At 31.3% G+C, this 22,075-nt stretch overlaps 1 protein-coding gene across 2 annotated transcripts in view; it reads right to left on the reverse strand.

The window, feature by feature from the left end:
- Positions 1–448: 448 nt before the first annotated feature.
- LOC147078033 (irregular chiasm C-roughest protein-like) overlaps positions 449–22,075 on the reverse strand; it is a 622,953-nt gene continuing 601,326 nt past the window's right edge. Inside the window, exons 13-22 of one of the 2 annotated variants that reach the window (XM_085940191.1) lie at positions 14,097–14,220; positions 13,718–13,857; positions 9,303–9,453; positions 7,851–8,119; positions 6,338–6,469; positions 4,446–4,561; positions 2,973–3,220; positions 2,212–2,292; positions 1,743–1,928; positions 449–632 (exon numbers count right to left, since the gene is read on the reverse strand). In XM_085940191.1, coding sequence (XP_085796317.1) covers positions 595–632; positions 1,743–1,928; positions 2,212–2,292; positions 2,973–3,220; positions 4,446–4,561; positions 6,338–6,469; positions 7,851–8,119; positions 9,303–9,453; positions 13,718–13,857; positions 14,097–14,220 — 1,485 coding nt within the window. In that variant the 3' untranslated portion in view covers positions 449–594. Of the gene's footprint in view, positions 633–1,742; positions 1,929–2,211; positions 2,293–2,972; positions 3,221–4,445; positions 4,562–6,337; positions 6,470–7,850; positions 8,144–9,302; positions 9,454–13,717; positions 13,858–14,096; positions 14,221–22,075 lie in introns of both variants that reach the window. The other variant, XM_085940190.1, reaches the window with a different exon arrangement.

Below are 22,075 nucleotides of genomic sequence, written 5' to 3' on the forward strand. Positions count from 1 at the left end.
GTATCTTCAATTTTATTATTTATTATCCATAGTCTAAAAAATTAGGTCTACACATTATCGATGATAAAAGTCCGCTTTTAATTTAAGCGTTCGTTCTATAAGCAGTCTGTTTCTTAATTTAAACATTCTAATTAGTACAAAACATACAATTAGGCAAATAGTTGATTGTTTTTACACGCTTTACAGCTGCCAGCATGGATTTATAATGTATTACATAATTTAAATGTTTTTAAATTTACGTATGTAAACTATTATTATCCACTGAAATCACAACCGTTTGAAACACAACACCAATGTCTTAATAATCACATGTATTCATAATAATTGTCCGAAGCTGAGTTTTTGTTATATAAAAATAATATATTTGTTGAAATCTACGCACTTTTTTTTTCATTAAAGTAAAATTCCAATTTATTCATTTATAATAAATAATGTTTTTTTTTTATTTGAGCACAACACTTTAATCTTCTGTTTTGTTCGTTGATTTCGACACACTTTAAATGTTGATACCGATTACCAAAATATGTTCCATTTTCAAAAAAATGTCCTATTTTTATTTCTTGAATAATTCATCGCGGAAAATTAGCAACACGCTTACACGTGCGTTGCCAATGCCGGCTGTGTACCGCTACCTACGGACAGAAAGAAAAACAATAAGTGAACAAAAAAAAAGCAATTAGCGTGATGAGAATTGTACTAATACTCTGATGTATATATTTTCCGCCAAGTATATGAACTTTTCAACCTAGGGCATGCATAACAACTTTTATTTCTAAAGCTTGCAAATGAACCCGAAATGAGGTTAAATAACAATAATTAATACCAAAAAATGTTTAGTTTGTGCAATTTTCTTAACTGCCATTACGTCTTGAGACACCCACGGTTGCAAGCGGCTCAACACGTATTTTGTTTTTCACTTGTCGAGATTGTTTTTAACAAAATCGACTTGGAATGATATGACAAAGGTATTTATCTTGTATGCATATAATTGCGACCCCCAATTTTTTTTGGCATTTCATTTATCCCTCGTAAAAAGAAAGGTTGGTCATCACTGCAACTTTCTATGTATGTGAATGCGTTACTCTAGTTATAACTTGAAGTGCGATTCATTAGTTTTGAATCGATCGAGTTTGAAGATTGAATTCAAATAATATGTTCAATATTAGTATGTGCACATAACAGATTAATTATACATAATATTAAAAGTCAATCACCATGAACCAAGACTTTGAAGCTGGATTTGTTTTATTACTTTATGATGGCCAATCCATAAAACGCAAGAAACACAAAACGCACCAATTGTTCACAAATGTTGTCCTCAATATTAAAGACGTGTTTCGATTACATGTCAAATGTAACTATTGAAAATATCAGATTATTTGTCATGTATTTAAGTAATATATCCTATATTTTTCCACACTCAAGATTTAAACCTTGTTCTCACATATAAAGCAACCAACTTCTCTGGGCATATGTATATGCAGGGTAGCAAAGATTTTTTTTTTTTTTTTTTTTAAATATTATTATGAAATATTTTTGCTAGGCTGCGGGTTATGCATAACTGATATTATAATCCATCACATTTTAATTAAACATTTTATAAGTATGCATGTATAAAATAATACCGAGTAACATGGGTGGTCGCGTTATATAATTTGTTTTTTTTTATCAAGGTGGGTCACGATGTCTAAAGGTTGGAAAACACTGCACTAAAAGCATAAGCATATTTTATGTATTCGTACCTTTTTTAGTTAGATGCACCAGCTGTCCATTGGAATGGGCCCCAGGCGAAACAATATAGTGCGACGCTTGGCTGGTGATGACTCCATTCGCGTGGGGTTGCTGCTGTACAAGCAGTGACGCAGGACCAGCGCTCGATTGGACTGATGACGTAGGCGTCAGTGATCCTGGCGGGGTTGAGGCATGACCTGAAGAAAAAAAACCCACATAATTTACCATTTGAAGCACAATGTTTAAAAAAAAAACACTTTCATGAATGTTTAGATAAATAATAAACAAGCTAAGCGAAATAAAATCAGACGTATTTTTTGACGTGCTAACATGGGTATTTTTCAATAAAAACTTCAATACATTTTTAAATACAGAATTACATACAACATACAAGTAAAAGTAAACACTTTTTGTATTTACTTGCCCTAATGCTCGTAAATAAATAATTGCTTAAATTTAAATCTGTGTAAGTATACTCACTTGATACTATACTGGCAACTCTGTGACCTGAATATGGAGGTGGTGCAGGAGTGGCACCTGGGTTTGCTGTATTTACCATTCCTATAGAAAAATAGAAATAAATGCCATTATTCAACAATTTAAATACCGTACAATAAGATGCAGATTATTCCGTTAACTACAAAAATAGATTAGTCTAAGTAAATACATAAGAATACATACATTATATTATTTGTGTCGCTACATTTCAAAATCAGCCAAGTCCACCTTTAGGTATTTTTGACTTTTAGTGAATTGCTGAAGAACTACTGCGTTCTAACATTTCTGCATTATCAAAATGTAGAATTTATTTATTTTAAATATTCTATACTCGAAATAATATAAACTTTCAACTTGTGATTGTGTATTTGAGAAAACAAAAAGCTGTTTTTCTCCTCTTCATTCATCTATTATGGACTTGGCTGATTTTGAAATCTAGCACACATTGTTTGGTTGCAACTATATACACAGTTATTTTAATAATAATGTTATATAAATAATATTTCACCCACGATGGGCGCGTGGCTTAAGCGCCGGTCTATAGTGTCGGTACACATATTGTTTTTCAGTTTGTGTATGAGTCAGAGTAAGGACCTAATGGGTTGAGCAAGTGGCTGATATCCATTTCTCGTAAAAAATTAAATCTGTTAATACAAACCTCCACTCTTTGGAGGCCCATATGATTCTATTATCGGACATGGTCGAAAGAAGAAAAGTAATAATAGTACTTATTTTTCACTCACCAATCCTCAAATGAGGGATCCCTATCGATCCGTTCATCCTGGGCTCTTGCCCTTCTGCAGAGCCATTCACTGGCCTTTGCAGTGATCCATTCCGTGAATCACACTGCGCAGTTGAAGACGTATCTGTACTCCTAGCTAGAGATCCATTGACTGAACCTCCAGAGCCAGCTATTGAGGAAAGCTGCGCATTCAATTGGTTAAGGTGAGCTGTTAGCTGGTGGCTGGAGTGAAGTGAAGGGAGTTGAACTCTGCAAAGGAAGAAGAGCATTAATAGTATAGTTAAGATTTACGCAAAATTTATAAATATCTATTGAATGCAAAGAATTTGGACTATAAATGGATGGAGTCTTATACATTATTGTTGTTGTAAGATTTGATTATGAAAAATACACCTATCTAAGTTTATAGTACAATAATATGATACGTAAGTACAATTAGGGATTGCAAATACCAAATGAAAATGTCAATACCGGTTTTTCGGTACTTATTATTGAATACCGGTATTAATACCGGTATTTCTTAAACATTACAAATATTTTAAAAATATTATTTTATGGAAAAAAGCCTACATACCTACCTACATTTCGTCACTATAGGATTGGTTTGTCGAATATCCGTTTTTGTCGAAATTGACCATTTAATGCAGAATATTTTTTTGTATCTAAATGGACCAGAGCCATCCTTCTCTTTAAATTGCTTTGTAATGAAAAAAGCATTCATATGCTGTAAAAACAACAATTTTAATACCTACATATATTTTAATATAGGATAATAAAATTTGTTTTTCGTCTCCTGAACATTTGACATTTGGTCTATTTGACAAACCAATCCTGCAGCGACTATTTATTATGTTGACATTTAAAAATATGTATTGATCATAATAAATTGTAGAACTAGTGATTTTTTACAAATAATTTGAATATATTGATAATTTTAACTAAAGCCCTCAAAAGTTCATCAAGTGCAAATAAGTCCGGCTGCGGCATAAGCTTCCTAAATTCAACGCATGTACAGTCATCAATAATTATAGAATAATTAAACATTTTTGTCACCGATGTTTTCTATTTTCAAATAATATTATGATGATTCATCCCGACAATTACTTGTATAAATATATACATATATTTGATGAATTTTTTTTTATTATTTTTTCACCTGTTGGATTTACTCAATATATTTGCATTTTAGCAGCACATAGCTTATAATTCATTTTCAAAAATGTAAACGAGTGTGCTTTCTCAATACCGAAAATTCCAGTATTTTGGATTTTTAAAACCGGTATTTCGGTAATGATAAATACTGGAATACCGGTATTGCAATCCCTAGGTACAATCACTCATCAATCTGTTTCTTGCATATAAAAATAAACAACATAATACAAAATAATACAAAAACTTTATGAAACAACACCATGATGGATCGAAACAAATTTATTTATAAATAACAAGGGGTATTTTAATATAAATTTCATACCTCGTGGCGTCATGTGTTCCGATGGCGGTTAAGGGTGGCTGCAGCAAAAGGGGCGCGGGGCTGTACTCTCTCCCGTAATCTCCATACCCCACATAGCCTGAGAAGCCGTGGTCGTCCTATATAAGAAAAATGTAATTATATCAGAATGGGTAACTCCAAAACTTTTCCCTGGCATACTGAAGGAGGTCCGGATTCAGTGGCGAATTTACATGAGGCAAATGAGGCGATTGCTATATTATGAAATTTAAATGACCCACAAATTGAGTGTAAAAAATCAATGACAGCATAAAACAATCAATAAAAAAAATATTGGCAATATTATTTTTTTTTTTTTTGAGATTTTTTTGCAAGGTGTCCAAATTAGTGTAGAGATTGCGATCGAAAAATCTCGTATCGAGAATTCTCCAGAAGTAATCAGAAAAGATGAATCTCGAGAATTCAAGAAATTGTTAACATGAAAAAAAAGATATTTGAAATGGAAAAAAGAGAATAAAGCTACCGATCCTACTTTAACTTGGACTTAGACTGTGAACCCGAACATAATTTTTTATATTCGCCGGCAGAAAATTTGGGCCGAATAAGTATATATTTATGGAGAAATTGATAATCTAGACTGCGGCAAGCTTAACATGAAGTGTGGCCGTTTTGAGAACTACAATACTGACAATCCTTTCATAACTTATCGCAGCGCCACGATGGCGGCCATGACACTTATAATAACACTTCAACTTAAAATTTTCGCACTCTAATTGTCACATCTCGAGAAACAAAAAAGTCAAGATATCACAAGCTCTACATAAAAAGTTTCAACAGCACAGCAACAATAATGTGTATATCGATGCCCTACTTATTTATGAGAAAACAACTCAAATTTCAAGGTTTTGAGTTAATAATGGCTATTCGGTGTAAAAAGGTTCTTTATTTAAAATTCAAAAAAAAAAATATACAAAAATTTCTTCAACTGGTCATAAAATCGAATAACTCTTTCTGGGATTAATCATTAATTCAATACAATATAAACAGAAATGTGTGAGTTGATTATTTGATACACTGGAAAATGTCATTGCGCATTGCTAAATTTGAATTAAATAAAAAGTAAACATATTTACTTCAAAATTCAAGGCTTTATATAGAAATGAAAATTTGTGCAAAATTTTCAAACACAATCATTACGTTAGACCATGGTATTTTGAGTTTTTTTTTATATAACTAATGCATAAATATACCCAAGGGTTGTTTGTATGCGTGAATAATTACCAATCTTTCTAAAAAAAAACCTGCCTTAATAATCTCACACTGTGAAAAGGTTTATATGTTGGAAACCTAGGGATAATAATTACAAGATAAAAAAAAACTTTTTATATGCAACGTTTTTAAATTTTCTGTTGAATCATATAAACTTGGTTTGACTAGCTTAAACGATCAAAAAAAAATGTACTTGATAGAATTAATACTGAAATGTCATATTGATTTCCATAGTAACGCACGTATATGTTAATAATTTAGTTGCTAGGACCCCAGACCCCTAGCAACCAGTAATGGTGTTGAAATAACTTTTCATACAAAACAGAATTAACTGAAAATAAATTCAATTCTACTTTAAGATGGATAAAAGTATAAAAAAAATGCATTGGCATCTTGTTATGATATATTCTAAAAGTTTCAAATGTCTAGCTAGTCGGGAAGTAGTTAAAAATCGATTGCAAGATTTGTACCGGACAAAGAACCACCGGACAAAAATAAGAATACGACCTAAGAAAAACGTTGTAAACTGAGCTTTATGTATAAAAACGTAAGCAATAGTTGAACTAGACAGTATTTATAAAACATATTATCTACCTACTTTAAAATATTACGCAACGCTAAATTGAATGTCTATTGTGAGTTTTTACCTTGTATTCCGTGCCCGGCGGGAACAACGGATCGATGTATTCGTTATTGTACCTCGGGTACTGCATCATTCGCCCGGTCTGACTTCCGGGAACCGCCATAGCCCCGGTAAGTGGAAGCCCGACCCGGTAATCCTGCAATAAAACCACGTATTATAATAATTTTATAATGTAAAGCTCGTTAAAATATAATGTTGCCAGTACATAGCGAGAAAGCAAATAGTTTGGAATATAACTAAAGTGAATCTTAATAACTTTACGTTTTAGAACATTTGAAGGAAGTTACGCCGACAATGGCCAATGGCTTACAATGTCGTATGTTTAAATCCCAGGTCTGGCAAATTCACAAACATATTATTGTTTTCAATATATCGCTACTGTGATGGCAGACGGTTATAACTGCAGTTTTTTTGACTTTTTAAATTTTCTTCCATAATGTGTTCTAAATTGTACAGTATTCTTTGATATGACAATATATAAGAACTGCAACTTTATTGGTTACAAATAGGGATTCCAATCCCGGGATCCCGAATCCCGGGATCCCGGGATCCCGAGCTATTTTCGATACCTATGAATCCCGGGATTGATAAACATAATCCCGGGATTTCGGGATTGTTTTTTTTCATCAATTTTTATGGAAAATAAAATAAAAGCGAAAATATAACAGAAAAAATACTTGTAATAAAAAATAACTACATTACTGAGTATAAACTGAGTTTGAATGAAGTTTGATTTATACCCATGTGTAGGTTGCCGATTCTTTTTATTTTTTCACGTGAATTATTAAAAATGAAAAGATTGGAAAAAACAATACTTTGCACTTTTAATAAAGTATATCATACGTTTTACGGCAGTTTCATATTTGTCTGACTAATTAGATTTATGAAGCGGAAAGGCCATAAATACGCCATGATTATTTGCTTTAATATTTTAAATCTCGCTAATCCATTCATTAAGTCTTTACTATCAGAAACAGCAATCTCCTATTAAATTCACATTATTATTTAAATTACAATATTATTTACTCCGTTAAACTTGTGTATTTCCAAGATTGAACGTAAACAATATTAACAATAAATGTCTTAAATTGTATAAGTAAATTATACTAGATTTTTTTTTGATCGATTTTATCAATGATATTTGTAAATATAAAATTTTTATAATAACAATGGAAAAAATGCCAATCCCGGGACCAGTCCCGGGATCCCGGGATTGTCAAATTGTAATCCCGAAATCCCGGGATCAGAATTTTGGCTCGGGATTGGATTCCCTAGTTACAAAGTAATGTTAAAAAATATCTGCATCTGACCGAATGTGAAAAATAAAGTGGATATCTAAAATTGTGTTGAAATGATTATTGCGGTCTTTGAAAGATTAGATCGATAACAGTGTATAGTTCACTAAAAAAATCTGCATTGCAAAATTACTTGTAGAACATACAGTTATATACAGTTAACTCCAGTTTCTCAAAGAAGGCTAGCGACATAATAATATTGTGACGAAAAATATTACTCACTGTTTCACATCCAATATCGGTATCCTTTAGGTCCGGTTTTGAGTCGCTGATGCAAGAACTCCTGTCAGAATTCTGCGATCGCTTATCCACGCCAGCCTTCTCCGTGTCGGCCATGACGTCCGGTTTCCTCGCGTCAGGACTGGGGCCAGTCGGTTTCACGACCTGTTCGTCCTTCTTCCGGCGGCACAGGACCAAGATCATGGTGACGAGGACTATCATGATGGCTCCGCCGATCACCAGAGCCAGGATCACGAGGAGCGGAAGGGATCCTGTTGATAAAAGCAGATTGACATCTACTAGTTTGTTAATTCTGTGGTTAATTAGTGAATTAGTTGTGTTAAAATTCATTTAATTTGATATACCCCAAATCTAATAGTTACAGTCAAATTTATTATTAGTGCTTTTGCGTACAACAGATTAACAAGTTTATTTAAAAACTATCACATAATTGCTCTCTGCGATATTGAAAATAAGTATGAAATACAAGCTAATTTCGTAGTAATTACATAGGACGCACGTAGTTCAATTGGTAAACTACAATGTCGCGAAACTAGTGGAAATGGGCTCGAGTCCCATGAGGAGTCATATTTTTTCTAATAGGTATATAACAAAAATAATTTTACATTCTCTAATCTTCTGAATAAAATTAATTCGTTGAATAAAAAAATAACTTATTTAATCATATATTATGTTTCATCAACTTCAAACTTAGCATTACAGATCAAGCAATAAATTGTTTACAGTAGTTTGTTGAGATAACTGATGTGTCTATGTTAAGGTGAAGTCTTTACTGAGCCTTTTTTAAAGAGGCACCTAGCGGAAAAATACGAAACTCGCAATTTGAGATATGTTTTTGATAATTTACAATTTCAACTGTAATAATGAATAAATATGTATCTGAAAACATTGAAAAGAAAAATATTTTTTATTTTAAGTCAAAGATAAACTTACAATTGTAAAAAATGTAATAAAACGCGAATTTGATGAATCGGACCGCACCCTATTATTACATATATTTTATGGTCATATTTATTATTAAAACGGCTCAGTAAAGGCTTCACCTTAAAATGAAAGCGTCAAGTTTGTAACCTTTTAGTTATTTTTGCAGTGTTTTCAAATTAAGTCAAATAAAATCTTATTATTATTTTCGTTGCTAAAAATGCTGTGGTACAAACTCGGCAATCTCCATCATGTATGTATTTATATAATATTTAATAAAATATCTATTAAAAACGTATGCTATTCTAATAATCTGGTTTTAGGGTATAATTTTTTTCTATTTACATTAAAAAATATTTTTAATAATAATGATGCAATGTCAAAACTTGTGAATTATTCGTTGAATAAAAAATAGATAAATATTTAAAAAATACAATATTAATAATATTTTGGTTTAACGTAACTGACTGAAAAATATTATTAGGAATATCTTATATATAATTTTTGACTTACTTTGGGCGACAAGTGTGATTTCCACCACGTCTGTTCCGTAGTCATTCGACGCGGAGCAGTTGTATGAACCAAAGTGCTTTGATTGACTCTCCCTGATGACTAAAGTTGATCTCACTCCTTCCGGGAGAACATCTTCAAGAATAGAAAAGTCCTATGGAAACAAGAAAAATACACTATTATAATATAACATAATATGATAACCATTGCCCTCACATCCTAAAGTGGACCCCCAGGCCAGGATGTTTGACGGGGGTCACTACCAATAGTTTTGGTTACAGCGGCAGATGTTCTACAGTATTGATTGCTAAATGACATTCCTCAGAGCCCCAGGTTTACGTGAGGTAACATTGAGGGTAGTTATTCCGTGTATATTTGGCGGTTTTCTCTATATTTTTAAATAAATCTACTTGAATTATTGAGTTGTCAGTACTCAGCATTATATTATTATGAATCACTGATCGCGACGCCCTGTGTAGTAGCCAAGTAATATGCAACTATTTACCATATTGGATAAATAGCCACTTTTATTAGCCAATGAACACACTAAAAGTAATTATTATAAAATTAAATTATACACGTGAACCATCGTTTAATTATATTAATCATATTATTATCACATCAAATTGTATCACACAGACTTTTTTTTACTATTAGAGTAAATTTACGGGACTTCGCTAAGCCCAGGCCCCAGGCTAGAGGCCTGTCAGTTATGAGACACATGATGATAACACACCAATGGTTTATTAAAGGTACACAGTAGTGGTGTTATGCTATGTACATTTTATAGAGCTGACATTCAACGCATGATTATTCATATTCTGGGTAGTAAAGTTTCTCTGGCATATTTAGTGTGAGGAATTCAAGATAATTGAATCATTTTGAAGGCTTTTATTACAACTAACTTACGATAACATGTACGAACTAGATAGGAGATGGACACATTGTTTTAATGGCACAGCACAATTCAGTAAAAAAACCAGAGCTAGAAATGTGACCGGAACCGAACCCAGAAAACATGAGAACTCGTCAATAATTTTGGAATCGGGATCAGAGTGGTTGATTCCGAGTCTTAATAATAAATAATCTTGACGTAATTGGAACGTTTAAAAAAAATCGGGATTACAATAGAAAACTTTATAATTTTTGAACAACTATTGCTTATTTTAGAGTAAGTTAGTCCAATAGTATTTATATTCCAAAGCAACCATTGATAAAAGATTTTTAGCTAATGAAGCTGAATACCGACAAATTAATGTGTGCATATGGGCCATCTAGTAAAGATATCTTGAATAATTACAAGATAAAAAGAACTTTTTATATACCACGTTTTTTAATTTTCTATTGAATCATATAAACTTGACAATTCTATGTAATAATAATTTAGGACAAATAGGCAATTGTCAACAAATCATTTTTTTGCTATTTTGCAACAAACAAATATATAATACTGAAATGTCATTTTGATTTCCATAGTAACGCACGTATATATCAATAATTTAGTTGCTAGGACCATCCCCTTAGCAACCAATAATAGTATTTTACTTTTTACGGATTTCTTCCGAAATAACCTTTCATACAAAACAGAATTAAGTGAAAATTAATTCAATTCTACTTAAAGATGGCTAAAAGTATTAAAAGAATGCATTGACATCGTGTTCTGATATATTCTAAAAGTTTCAAATGTCTAGCTAGTTGAGAAGTTAGTTAAACATCGATTGCAAGATTTGTACTGGATAAACAACCACCGGACAAACAAGAATACGAGCTAAGAAAAACGTGATAAAAAAAGTAAACGAGTGAGTTTTGAAATAAAATAAAATATCAGTAGTACCACGTCATATAACTAGATGGGTAGGTATAATAAGTAAGTATATTGGTTTTAAAAGAACCGGAACCGGGGTTTTGATTTATCATTTGTAGGAACAGAACACAGAACTAAATTTAGAAAAAAATATGGTCGTAACAGTTCTAGTTAAAACATGATTCAAAACTTTTTCAAATTTGACAAACTCAGTGAAGTCAAAAACCCTACCTCATATACAAAATCTGAATATGTAATATTTCCATTGTAGTAGAATATTTGATAATATGCCGCGTTATTGCGACATAGGTAGAATTTTTTTTTTCAGCAACATACAATATTCAACGTTTGATATGTAGCAATGTGAACGTGTGCGGATAAGCAAGAATATAGTTGCAATATTCACATTAATTAATAATTTATAGTAAAATAATAAATTTTGTATGATTACAACTAAAAGTCTATGATCAATATTGTTTAATAGAGCCCTTTTTATACTTCAATAATGCTGTGTCCACTAGTAAATCAACTATTATTAGTATGACCTCAGGCATGATGATTTTCTCGTTAGAGCGTCTCGAAGATGTATCCAATAATATATTTAATACAATAAAACATGTACTTAGTCGGTTTTAAATTTCCTTGATCAGTCTATCTAGCCGAAAAAAACTAGTTCCGAATAAATTAAGTACCTACTCAATATTTTATTATATTTAATATAATTGATTTCCACCAAAAATCTACCGTTGGCACTGAATGATAAATTTAATAGATAGACAATTATAAGTTGTTACTCTTTATTCAACATCCAAAATATTAATTCTCATTTCATTTAGTATTTTACTACGAAGGAGGATCTGTAGCGTCTCGTCTCAAGTTAGTCTATGGCGAGTTTCGGGAAAATACGCACACTTGCAGTGTACATATTCATAAATTTACTAATATCTATAAACGGATTTCAAAAGTGTTTTCCTGGTCACTAAAAACAATCCTACAACTATTAAAGGTAACTCAATAATACCGAATTAACATACTAGTAATAAACTATGAGTATATCACATATTTCAAATTTGTATTCTTTTATGAAATTTCAGTGTAGTGATTAAATTACTGTATACTACATTTCTACCACAACTGAATAAAGTGTTTATTGAAAACTATCTGACTTTGGTTAATGTAAAATATTTTCACAAAAAGCACATAGTTTTTAGTGGCATAATTTACCAATAGAAATATCCATGTATATAATTTTAAAATACAAAAAAAAACTCAAAGTTCGCGAGGAATAATTAAAGTTGTGAACCTTCCCACTTGACCTACCCGATATTTCATGTGGCATTGTGATTTTGTAATAATACAAGTCAAATGGTCGACATTATATTGATTGCCTCTCTATATCTCAGAGCGCATCTATGTATTGTATAATATGGTGCCATGCCCATATTTCATGTATAGATAATCAATTTTAAGTTCATTAAAATATATTATTTATTACGCTAATGTGTCAGGAGAGCCACGCCTAAGTAATATATTATAAAACTTTGACGCAGGTACGACTGTTTTGTTGTATGTATTTTGATAGATATACGGAATGGCCTGAAAAGTAGAGGAACGTTTCAAAATACAAAAAATCTGTTTGGGTTGGCTAAATCCTGTCATGGAATACAGTTCCGTAGAGAAAATACTTGAGAACTACCGAAATAAAATGCCAAAATACATAGCCGTAAATTAATATAATTTTAAAAGTATGTGCCGATAATGAAACCTACTATAATATTGTTATGGTATTTTCTATTTACTATACTGTATTAGCTATTTTCAATATATCTACTTATCAAAATATAGAAACTTATATATATAACGGTATTACAAATAAAATATTTCTAATATAATTAATATGTGTAATTGAATGAATGAAAAATTAGTTACAAGTTTTTTTATCGCTATATTATATACCATGGTTTATATGCGGTTTTTACAGTAAGTAGTAGGTATACAAGGTTCCTACGCGACATTGATTTAAGTCAATAACAAGAAAACGATTTTAAAGTTTTAGTACACCAATAAAAGCGTTTTATCACTTTTAACAGAGTGTTACAAAAATACGTATTTTCAATAATGTGTCAATATAGGGGAAAGGTGGCGGAAAGTGGATACTTTGTTCTGAAATAAACTTGACATGAAGATATTTTATATATTATAATAATTATGTGATGATAAATTTAATATAATACTATTGTGTTTGTTACCGCTTATAGGTTGTTATTTATATAAAAAAATTAAAATAGTGATTGTTTTATCAAAAAAGTCATACTTTTATATACTCTAATATTGTCTTCATAAAAAATATTTTTCTTAGTTTGTGTCATTATTTTTTACTAACTTCATATTACCTACATGAATTTATATTATTTTACTAATGTCATATTAATAAATCAGGCTGGGATTTTGATAGATAGTTTTTTATGGTGAGTGAGTGATCTTTGAATGCGTGTCCCATTCATAACACTTTCCCTTATACATACATAATAATACTACATTCAAAGTGAAGTTAATATGTGAAGTAAAACTTTACAATTATTATTGTAATGGGTTTATATTCTTAAAAAAATACCTGATCCTGAGCTGTAATAGGTCGACCTCTCAAAAGCCAAAGGACTCTTGGCCGTGGTACAGCTATCGCCAGGCACTGCACGCGCGCTGGTGACCCGGCAGCACCTGCCTGGGCGCGCCTTGACACTACAGCTGGAGGACCTATGATTAGAAAAATAAATTGTAAATACAGTGTGAAACATACATTGCAACAATAATAATTAATTGCCTACCTAAAAGGTATTACAATTTTTCAATGATACTTTTATTTTTACACAAGTCATATTATAGTTACCATTGCGAAATTAATGAAGAAATGACAAAAAAATAGTGATTACAATAAGTATTTAATTTTAAAACAATAACTTTTTTACGCAATAGATATTGATTATATAACTTACCCCTAAGGAAAACTGTGGCTTCGGCTTCTATTTCAGTGAACCCTTGGACAGAAGCCTTGCATAGATATTTTCCGGATGATGAAGAGTCTACGGTGATGGTGAGATTTGCTGTTCGACCAACAACCTAAAATAAAAAGAAAACTTTCGTTATTTACGGATACATGTCATGTGTATGAAAAAAAATTAACTGAAACCATTGAACGATTCACAAATGGAAGAATACATTAATGTCGAATGCAATTTATACCGAACAGCACTTTGTTGAATTATATGACTTTTACAAATAATAAATACTTATGTTATAACACTTATCTATAATAATTATGATGACACTGCAGTATCTTTCTTAGATTTCAAAATATCTCTTTTTTCGTCAACGTTTTGAATATTGACAATAAAATATAGTTTTTTGTCAGTATATTAATTCTTTGATAACTACTAAAAAACTACTATAATAATTTTGATAAAACTTGTACAGCTAATACACTACATTGGTAGTACCAAATTTCCCGATCATGTCCGATCCTAATAGGATCATATGGACCTCCACAGAGTGGAGGTTTGTATTGACAGATTTTGTTTTTACGATAAACGGATGTCAGCCACTTGCTCAACATATTAGGTCCATACCCTGACTAATACACAAATTGAAAAACAATATGTGTACATGACCCAGAATTCAAACCTGGGACCCACGGCGTAATAGGCCAACGCTTAAGCCGCGCGGCCACCATGGGTTTGTACCAAATTTAGTGTTAGATTTTTATCTTGATATCGGAAATTATAAAATATAACTCGAAAAAAGCACACTTGCACACTTGCACGAATTCATCGGAGTAGGTAAGTGGTCAGATAGCAGTGGTGGAGTAGCAAGGCAACTTGTAGATATACGAGTGCGTGCCGACATCCAACCGTTGGCTATATCATAGATTTGAAAAAAAAAATTAAATCGAATAAATAATTTTTTTAATTTTATATATTTGTCTATTTTTTTATTTCCATATTTCACGCGGATTAATCCACGAGCTGGTCAGCTAGTTCAAAGTAATGTCCCGCGTAGATTTTACACTTATTCGAAATAAATATTTTATATTAATTCGTAGAGTTGTTTTTTCGTACAAATTGCCAGAACCGTTTATTCACTTCACATACAAAGGACGACGTCAATCGTGAATATAATAAATGTTGCCTTAGGTATAATACTATCTGTGTACCTTACAAAATGTTTCATAATATTATACTGTTAGGAAAATCCGTTTTAAATAAATCTTGTTAAGAGTATGAGAGAGAGAAAGCGTGGTAGAGGAAAAAAAAATAGGGGATGGTTTTTTTATCATAGAACCTTTCAGAATCTGTTGAGACATTGTGTGTGTATCCTTTCAAAACGGAATTTTCCAAACTATCGCAGCTCAATGGAGGTAATATCCCTACAGAAGAGCAAAGAGGCGAATAAAATATAGTTTTAAAATGCCATAAATAATAAATAAAGATCTTTATATTTTCGAAAAATCGAAAATTTATTTTCATACAATTGGACGGACAATAATATTCTCTCAGAAGTGACAAAAAATTTGGATATTCCGTCCGATTCACAAAAGTTGATTGATAAATAATTACAAGATAAAAAGGACTTTTTATATACCACGTTTTTAAATTTTCTGTTGAATCATATATACTTGACAAATCTATGTATTAGTAATTTAGGACAAATAAGGCAATTGTCAACAAATCATTTTTTTGCTATTTTGCAACAAACAAATAAATATAGAATACTGAAATGTCATTTTGATTTCTATAGTAACGCATGTATATATTATTAATTTAGTTGCTAGGACCACCCCCTTAGCAACCAATAATAGTGGATCGGATTACGGATTTCTTCCGAAATAACTTTTAATTCAAAACAGAATTAACTGAAAATGAATTTAATTCTACTTAAAGATGGCAATGAGTATTACGTCACTGTTCTGGCAGAAGACACTAATTCGAAAAAATGACATATTGAATTAGTTATACCAAAATGTTCCTTATTTCTAACTTTACCGTCTGGAAACCTTCTTAATAAATAAACAGTCTTTATTGTAAAGTCATCCTTTTTACGATTACTTAATAAACTCACATGATAGACCATTTCAAACATTTTAACAACTTCAAAGTAAAATTACTTAACGCGGGTATTCTCCAGTTAGTGTGTTCTGCCAGAACAGAGACGATTAAAAGGATGCATTGGCATCGTGTTCTGATATATTCTAAAAGTTTCAAATGCCTAGCTAGTCGGGAAGTTAGTTAAAAATCGATTGCAAGATTTGTACTGGATAAACAACCACCGGACAAACAAGAGAATACGAGCTAAGAAAAACGTGGTAAAATAGACGTGATATTACTGATATATCGATTGAAATGGTGTTTACGTAGTAGAACACCATTGTAATAGCTTCGAAACAAAAATAATCTTGCTTGATAGATCTTTCGGTTGGTATACTATTATCAACAATAATATTTTAAAAACAGTATGAACTGGCTTGTATTATAATTCGTGGGGTTACTGTCAAAAGTTGCTAAGTCTCGATATCATCTTATGGTGTAATGGCAATATTAAAGTTTGATATTCTCTACAAAATCAGAAATATTGCTAAATTATTCTTTGTGCTTTATGTGCATGTTCTATATATCGGATTGTCTTGAATTGTTTTTATGTATACATAATATAGACACATGATCCATTGTTAACTTTAAATACATAAATTATCGCAAAAGATATAATACCAACCTGCGCATCTATTCTCTATACAAAGGTGCTATCGGCGGCTATCTAGGATAGTATATCATATGTATGTATTGAATTGTTACAATACGTTAGCCGCTGAAGTGTCAAAAAGTGCTATGTTTTCACAGCATCTCTCTTGGCTGTGTTAACTTTTAGAGCGAGATAGACAGTTTTAACAATTTAGACGGCTAACTTATTATAACAATTATAATACCTCAATATAAACACATTAAAAACTACCCTCGATAGCCGCCGATAGCCGCCGATAGCAGCATTGTTTATAGAATAGGTGCGTTGGGGTTTTTTGTTCAATTTTTTTTCTAGATTTATTTTTATAATTATAATATATTTCCTATTTCCAGTAAAGACAATCTTAATTTCTCAAATATTGCAAATATTCAATACACATTGAATTAAGAATGAATTAAATATGTATGAATAATAATTTATTTTATTAAAAATATGTCTATATAAAAAAATTCCACTTTTGAAATAAATATTTTCAACATTCATTTTTTACCAGATTTATAAAACAAATGAATGTAATATAGCATTCAATATTATTCAAATTAAGTAGAGCCAGAGTAATGTTTAAAGGGAAATTTAAAATTCTCACTATATTAACTTTATTTCGCACTGCCAAATAGCAAGTTCCATACCACACCACATTTGCTCACATAAGAAGCAGTACATGGTTGCCAGTATTATCTTATAAATAATTAAATTTACTTAACTTAGCTTTATGGAATGCATTAATTTATGTAGTTAGCAAAGGAGTTATAAAAAATTACAAGATAAAAAGAACTTTTTATACACGTTTTTAAATTTTCTGTTGAATCATATAAACTTGACTTGACTAGCTTAAACGATCAAAAAAAATGTACTTAATAGAAATACTGAATAATGAAATGTCATTCCATATTAATTTCCATAGTAACGCACGTATATATTATTAATAATTTAGTTGCTAGGGGGGCTAGCAAACAATAATGGTATCAAAATAACTTTTCATACAAAACAGAATTAACTAAAATTTAATTCAATTCTATTTAAAGATGGCTAAAAGTATTAAAAAAATGCATTGGTATTGTGTTCTGATATATTCTAAAAGTTTCAAATGTCTAGCTAGTCGGGAAGTTAGTTAAAAATCGATTGCAAAATTTGTACCGGACAAATAAGAATACGACCTAAGAAAAACGTTGTAAAATGATAATAATGTCAAAGTAAATCTAAATAATTCAAGCGACAAATTTTCATAACGACTTCGACTTATTTATGCAAAATGTATATATCAATTAATTGATTTATGATGCATTGATGAAAACTGGGACTATACTATTGACGTAAAACACCATGTTAAAGCGGATGATTTTGCGCGACTGAGGAAATTACTATAACTATAACCTAAATCAGGGAATCAGGACGAGAATAGGAAGATGCCAAATCGTTATAGTACTCTTGTACGTGATGGAGGCGTACACTATCACATACAAAACCTTCAAAGCTTCGAGCTTTTGAAAAATATGTGTACAGACAAGCTCTGAGTCAAGGTTATATCGAGGATGAAGAAGAACCAAAGAAATAACAAAATACTAAGTAACTCTAGTAAACTCTGCTTTTTATTGTGAAGGGAAGATTTCCAGGAAACGTGACCCTGACAGAAGAAAACCGTCCTGGTTCATAATTATTTAAAACTGATTTCAGATTAAAGAATCATGTTTCATATTTAATTAAGCGGTAAATAGGGTAAAGATTACCAAAATTATCGCCGATATCCGGTTACAATAAAGCGATAATAAAGAAAAACTCAATTTATTATCATATACACTTTTATAAAAATATAATTAATATAATTTATAATATAATTTTCATTCTTCAGCTTTCTTATAAAAAAAAAATAGTAGTATCATGCGATGTGTCTGCTGCTATATATTTGAGTTATCGAAATTTTATTTCTTCGCAAACTCGGTTCGCAGCCACCCTCCTGACAAAGGAAACAATGCGGACGGAGGCTTTCGAGGAGTGCGTTACGACTTAGGAGGGTTTCGAAGGCTTTTCCGAATACTCTTTGCGGGCTTCGAGGCTTTAAACGGTTTTTTTACGATACCATTCATGACGTCACTGATGTCTTATTATTACTAGATACACATTGAGAACTCGTGAATGAAGAGAATTAAAGCACGCTGAAAATGCCGCATTGAAAATTATAACGAAAATTACATTGATGTAAATAAGTATCAAGTAAATTTATTTAAAATACTTTACTATTCTATTGTAATTGTATAATAGTTCAATTATATTTACAGTTTATTAATACTATGTAAAAAAGGATTATTTTGTTACTCTTCCTCTTGGTTACAAATCTTTTTGAGATGAGATGTTTTGAAATTATGTATATTATTTTAGTGTTTGTAAGTACTTGGGGTAGGTATAGGTCGTAAAATATGTTTTATATACTAACAAGACATTCCTCGGCTATTTCACAGTGTCATATTACTAATTGCCAAGCCTTGCCCTACTAATTGAGCTCTAATGCCCGTAGATCACTCGTGTATCACCATTGCAAAGTGGAGGACGGTCGACCATTACGGTTGAATTGAATGGGCATGTGCCATGTTCCAGCCACACGAATTACTAATAAGAAGTTATCTTTTTTATATTTTCTATAAAATTTTCAATTAACATAATTTTTAAGAGGTAATACTATTATTACCGTATATATATTAGGTTTTTTTTAATATAACGGAGAAGCGACGTTAAAATCAAGTAGAGGACACTGAGATTTTAACTAAGATACAGCTATATAAATTTGTAGTATGTACATTTTCGCACAGTTGAATGTTATTTTTTATGCTACATTAAAGTTGGAAGTAGCTATTCAAAAAAATGTAGTACAACATTTTACAACAATTCCAGAACTTTTTAGTGTAATTGATTTTGTAACTATACCAAAGCCACTTCCACGTTTGCAAATCTTTACAAATAGAATCAAAATAGCGAAATGGTGTTGACATGTTGCTTTAATTTTAGAAAAGTAGTTGTGTTCAAGTGTGCAAATGACAACATATTCGTAATCCCCCTAGATGTTAAAAATCAAAACTTTTGCCACGAATAATGATTATAAACATACAAATATATTATGTAGCTCCTATTTTACATTCCTAGAATATCCAACTCTAGATTTTTGGGTCATTTGAATCATTTGAATCATTTGTCGAGCAAATTATATTTGTTTGAGAGTAAATCTGGATAATTAAGTTCACTTGAAATGGATTCCGTTATTTTAATCCTTACAGTACTGACGGCACAGTTGTAGTGTCGGCATTAGATGGCCATTAGATATAATTAGCGTGTTAAGTTGGCATAATAGATAACTATTTATTGTAAAAAGCCAAATTTTACAACGGATTGTAAAGCCAATTGTAAAAATACTGTTGTAGCGAGTCGGGAATATCTTTAGCATTTCATACACACCACTTTGATGGTAATATATGTCAAGCACCTGCAGAACATTACAAAAGTTCAATAAGTCATTCACAATATTATATTAGATATTTTTCAATCAAAAAAATGTATCGTGGATCTACTAGGTTGACCGAATGGGTAACAACCACTTCTGGTAAAAAAAACTTTTTCAGGACACCTCTTCAAAACATGGCCAAAATCCTTAACGAATTGTGGAGGAAATTATAGATAAACTATTGTAGCGAGTCGGGAATATTTTTCACATTCACACATAACACCGTTAAGATGGATACACCGGTCGCGCGCACATAATATTATCACCGCCTTTAAATACTTTTTGCTTACCCGTCACGGTAACATCCCGACTCGCTTCATTCACGTGTTTAGATTAAAATATGTATCAACAAGGAAGAGGTAACTCATGTTTTTAGATAAGGTGAGTTATTTAACTTCTAAATTCAATAAGCTATTTATTTATTTTAAAAAAATAGGCAAAATTCAGATAATTTACAAAACTATACCATCTAATTTGTTTATATAATTAAATAAACAGATTATTGCACAATTAAATATAAATAATAACGTTTCAAATCGTTTTCTTGATAGTTTGCTTGTCGCATACTTACATTCTTCTTCCCAGTTGATTTAATGTAATTAACTACTTGTCATAATTTCTTTCAGAAATTTCTAAGGCCGTACAAACGAATTTTTTACAGTACCCTACACTAACTTGAAATAAATAATTTTGGATAACATTGAGATAAAAGATTTCTGATGTTATCCTTGCCTGTCTACAGGTACAAAATACGTAAATTAAAATTACCCTGCTTAGTCGTTACAATACCGAACCACAAGCTCGCCACGATATGTCAACCATTTAAAGTTTGTATTTTATTTACTTTTCAGCAGAGCAATGTAATGACTTTGTGCCACATTTCTGCCCGCAACTCTCAGCCCACGCTATACCATTACGGTTCTTTTTATTAACGCGATCATTAAAACTTTTGTATCTATTGTGTTACAGCACCACTATGTGTTAAAGGCAATAAAATTAAATGATATGTTTGTCTGATTCCACCAAGATATAATTTCGTTATAATATTATATTATTATTTTTGTAAACGAATAGTGTTTATAATGTCGTACCACTATACGGAAGGATCAAGGAATCTTATTGCGATGAAAATTATACTTAGTTTTTGTACAACTTTTTACGTTATCGAATAATGGATGCTGAGGGTAAGGGAGCAGAAGATAATGGTGCCTTCGAAATATGGTGTTGGCTCCGAATATGTCGTATTTTTTGGACAGAGCACAAGTGCTGTATTTTAAGGGGGTACCAATCCCCAGTCATGAGGAAACGATTAATAAAAAGACTTTGGTACAGACAGTGGTGCATATGCTCAAGACAATCATAGGATCACGTTATATTATATAAGATACTAGCTGACCCGGCAAACGTTGTTCTGCCATATAAATTATTTCTAGTGAATATTTTGGTTGTTAAATAAAAAATAACGAATGTATAGTAAGTATGTGGGGATGGGATATATGACAGAAAGAGGAATAGAGCGCTGTAGACGATGACCGCCGATAAAAACAAAAAAACATCAACTATTCATTTTCTCAATTCAAAATGAGTGATGATGTTCGTAATGAATGAATTACCTGTGACAGGATCTCGTTGTTTAATGTTTATGCAATATCCGTCTTGTCCCTTCCAGAAAATTAGCGGATATTGGAGAGC

This window comes from Rhyacophila brunnea, unplaced genomic scaffold, assembly GCF_057557595.1.
Source record: "Rhyacophila brunnea isolate RB1 unplaced genomic scaffold, BYU_Rbru_1.0 scaffold_12, whole genome shotgun sequence".
In the NCBI taxonomy this organism is placed as follows: domain Eukaryota; kingdom Metazoa; phylum Arthropoda; class Insecta; order Trichoptera; family Rhyacophilidae; genus Rhyacophila; species Rhyacophila brunnea.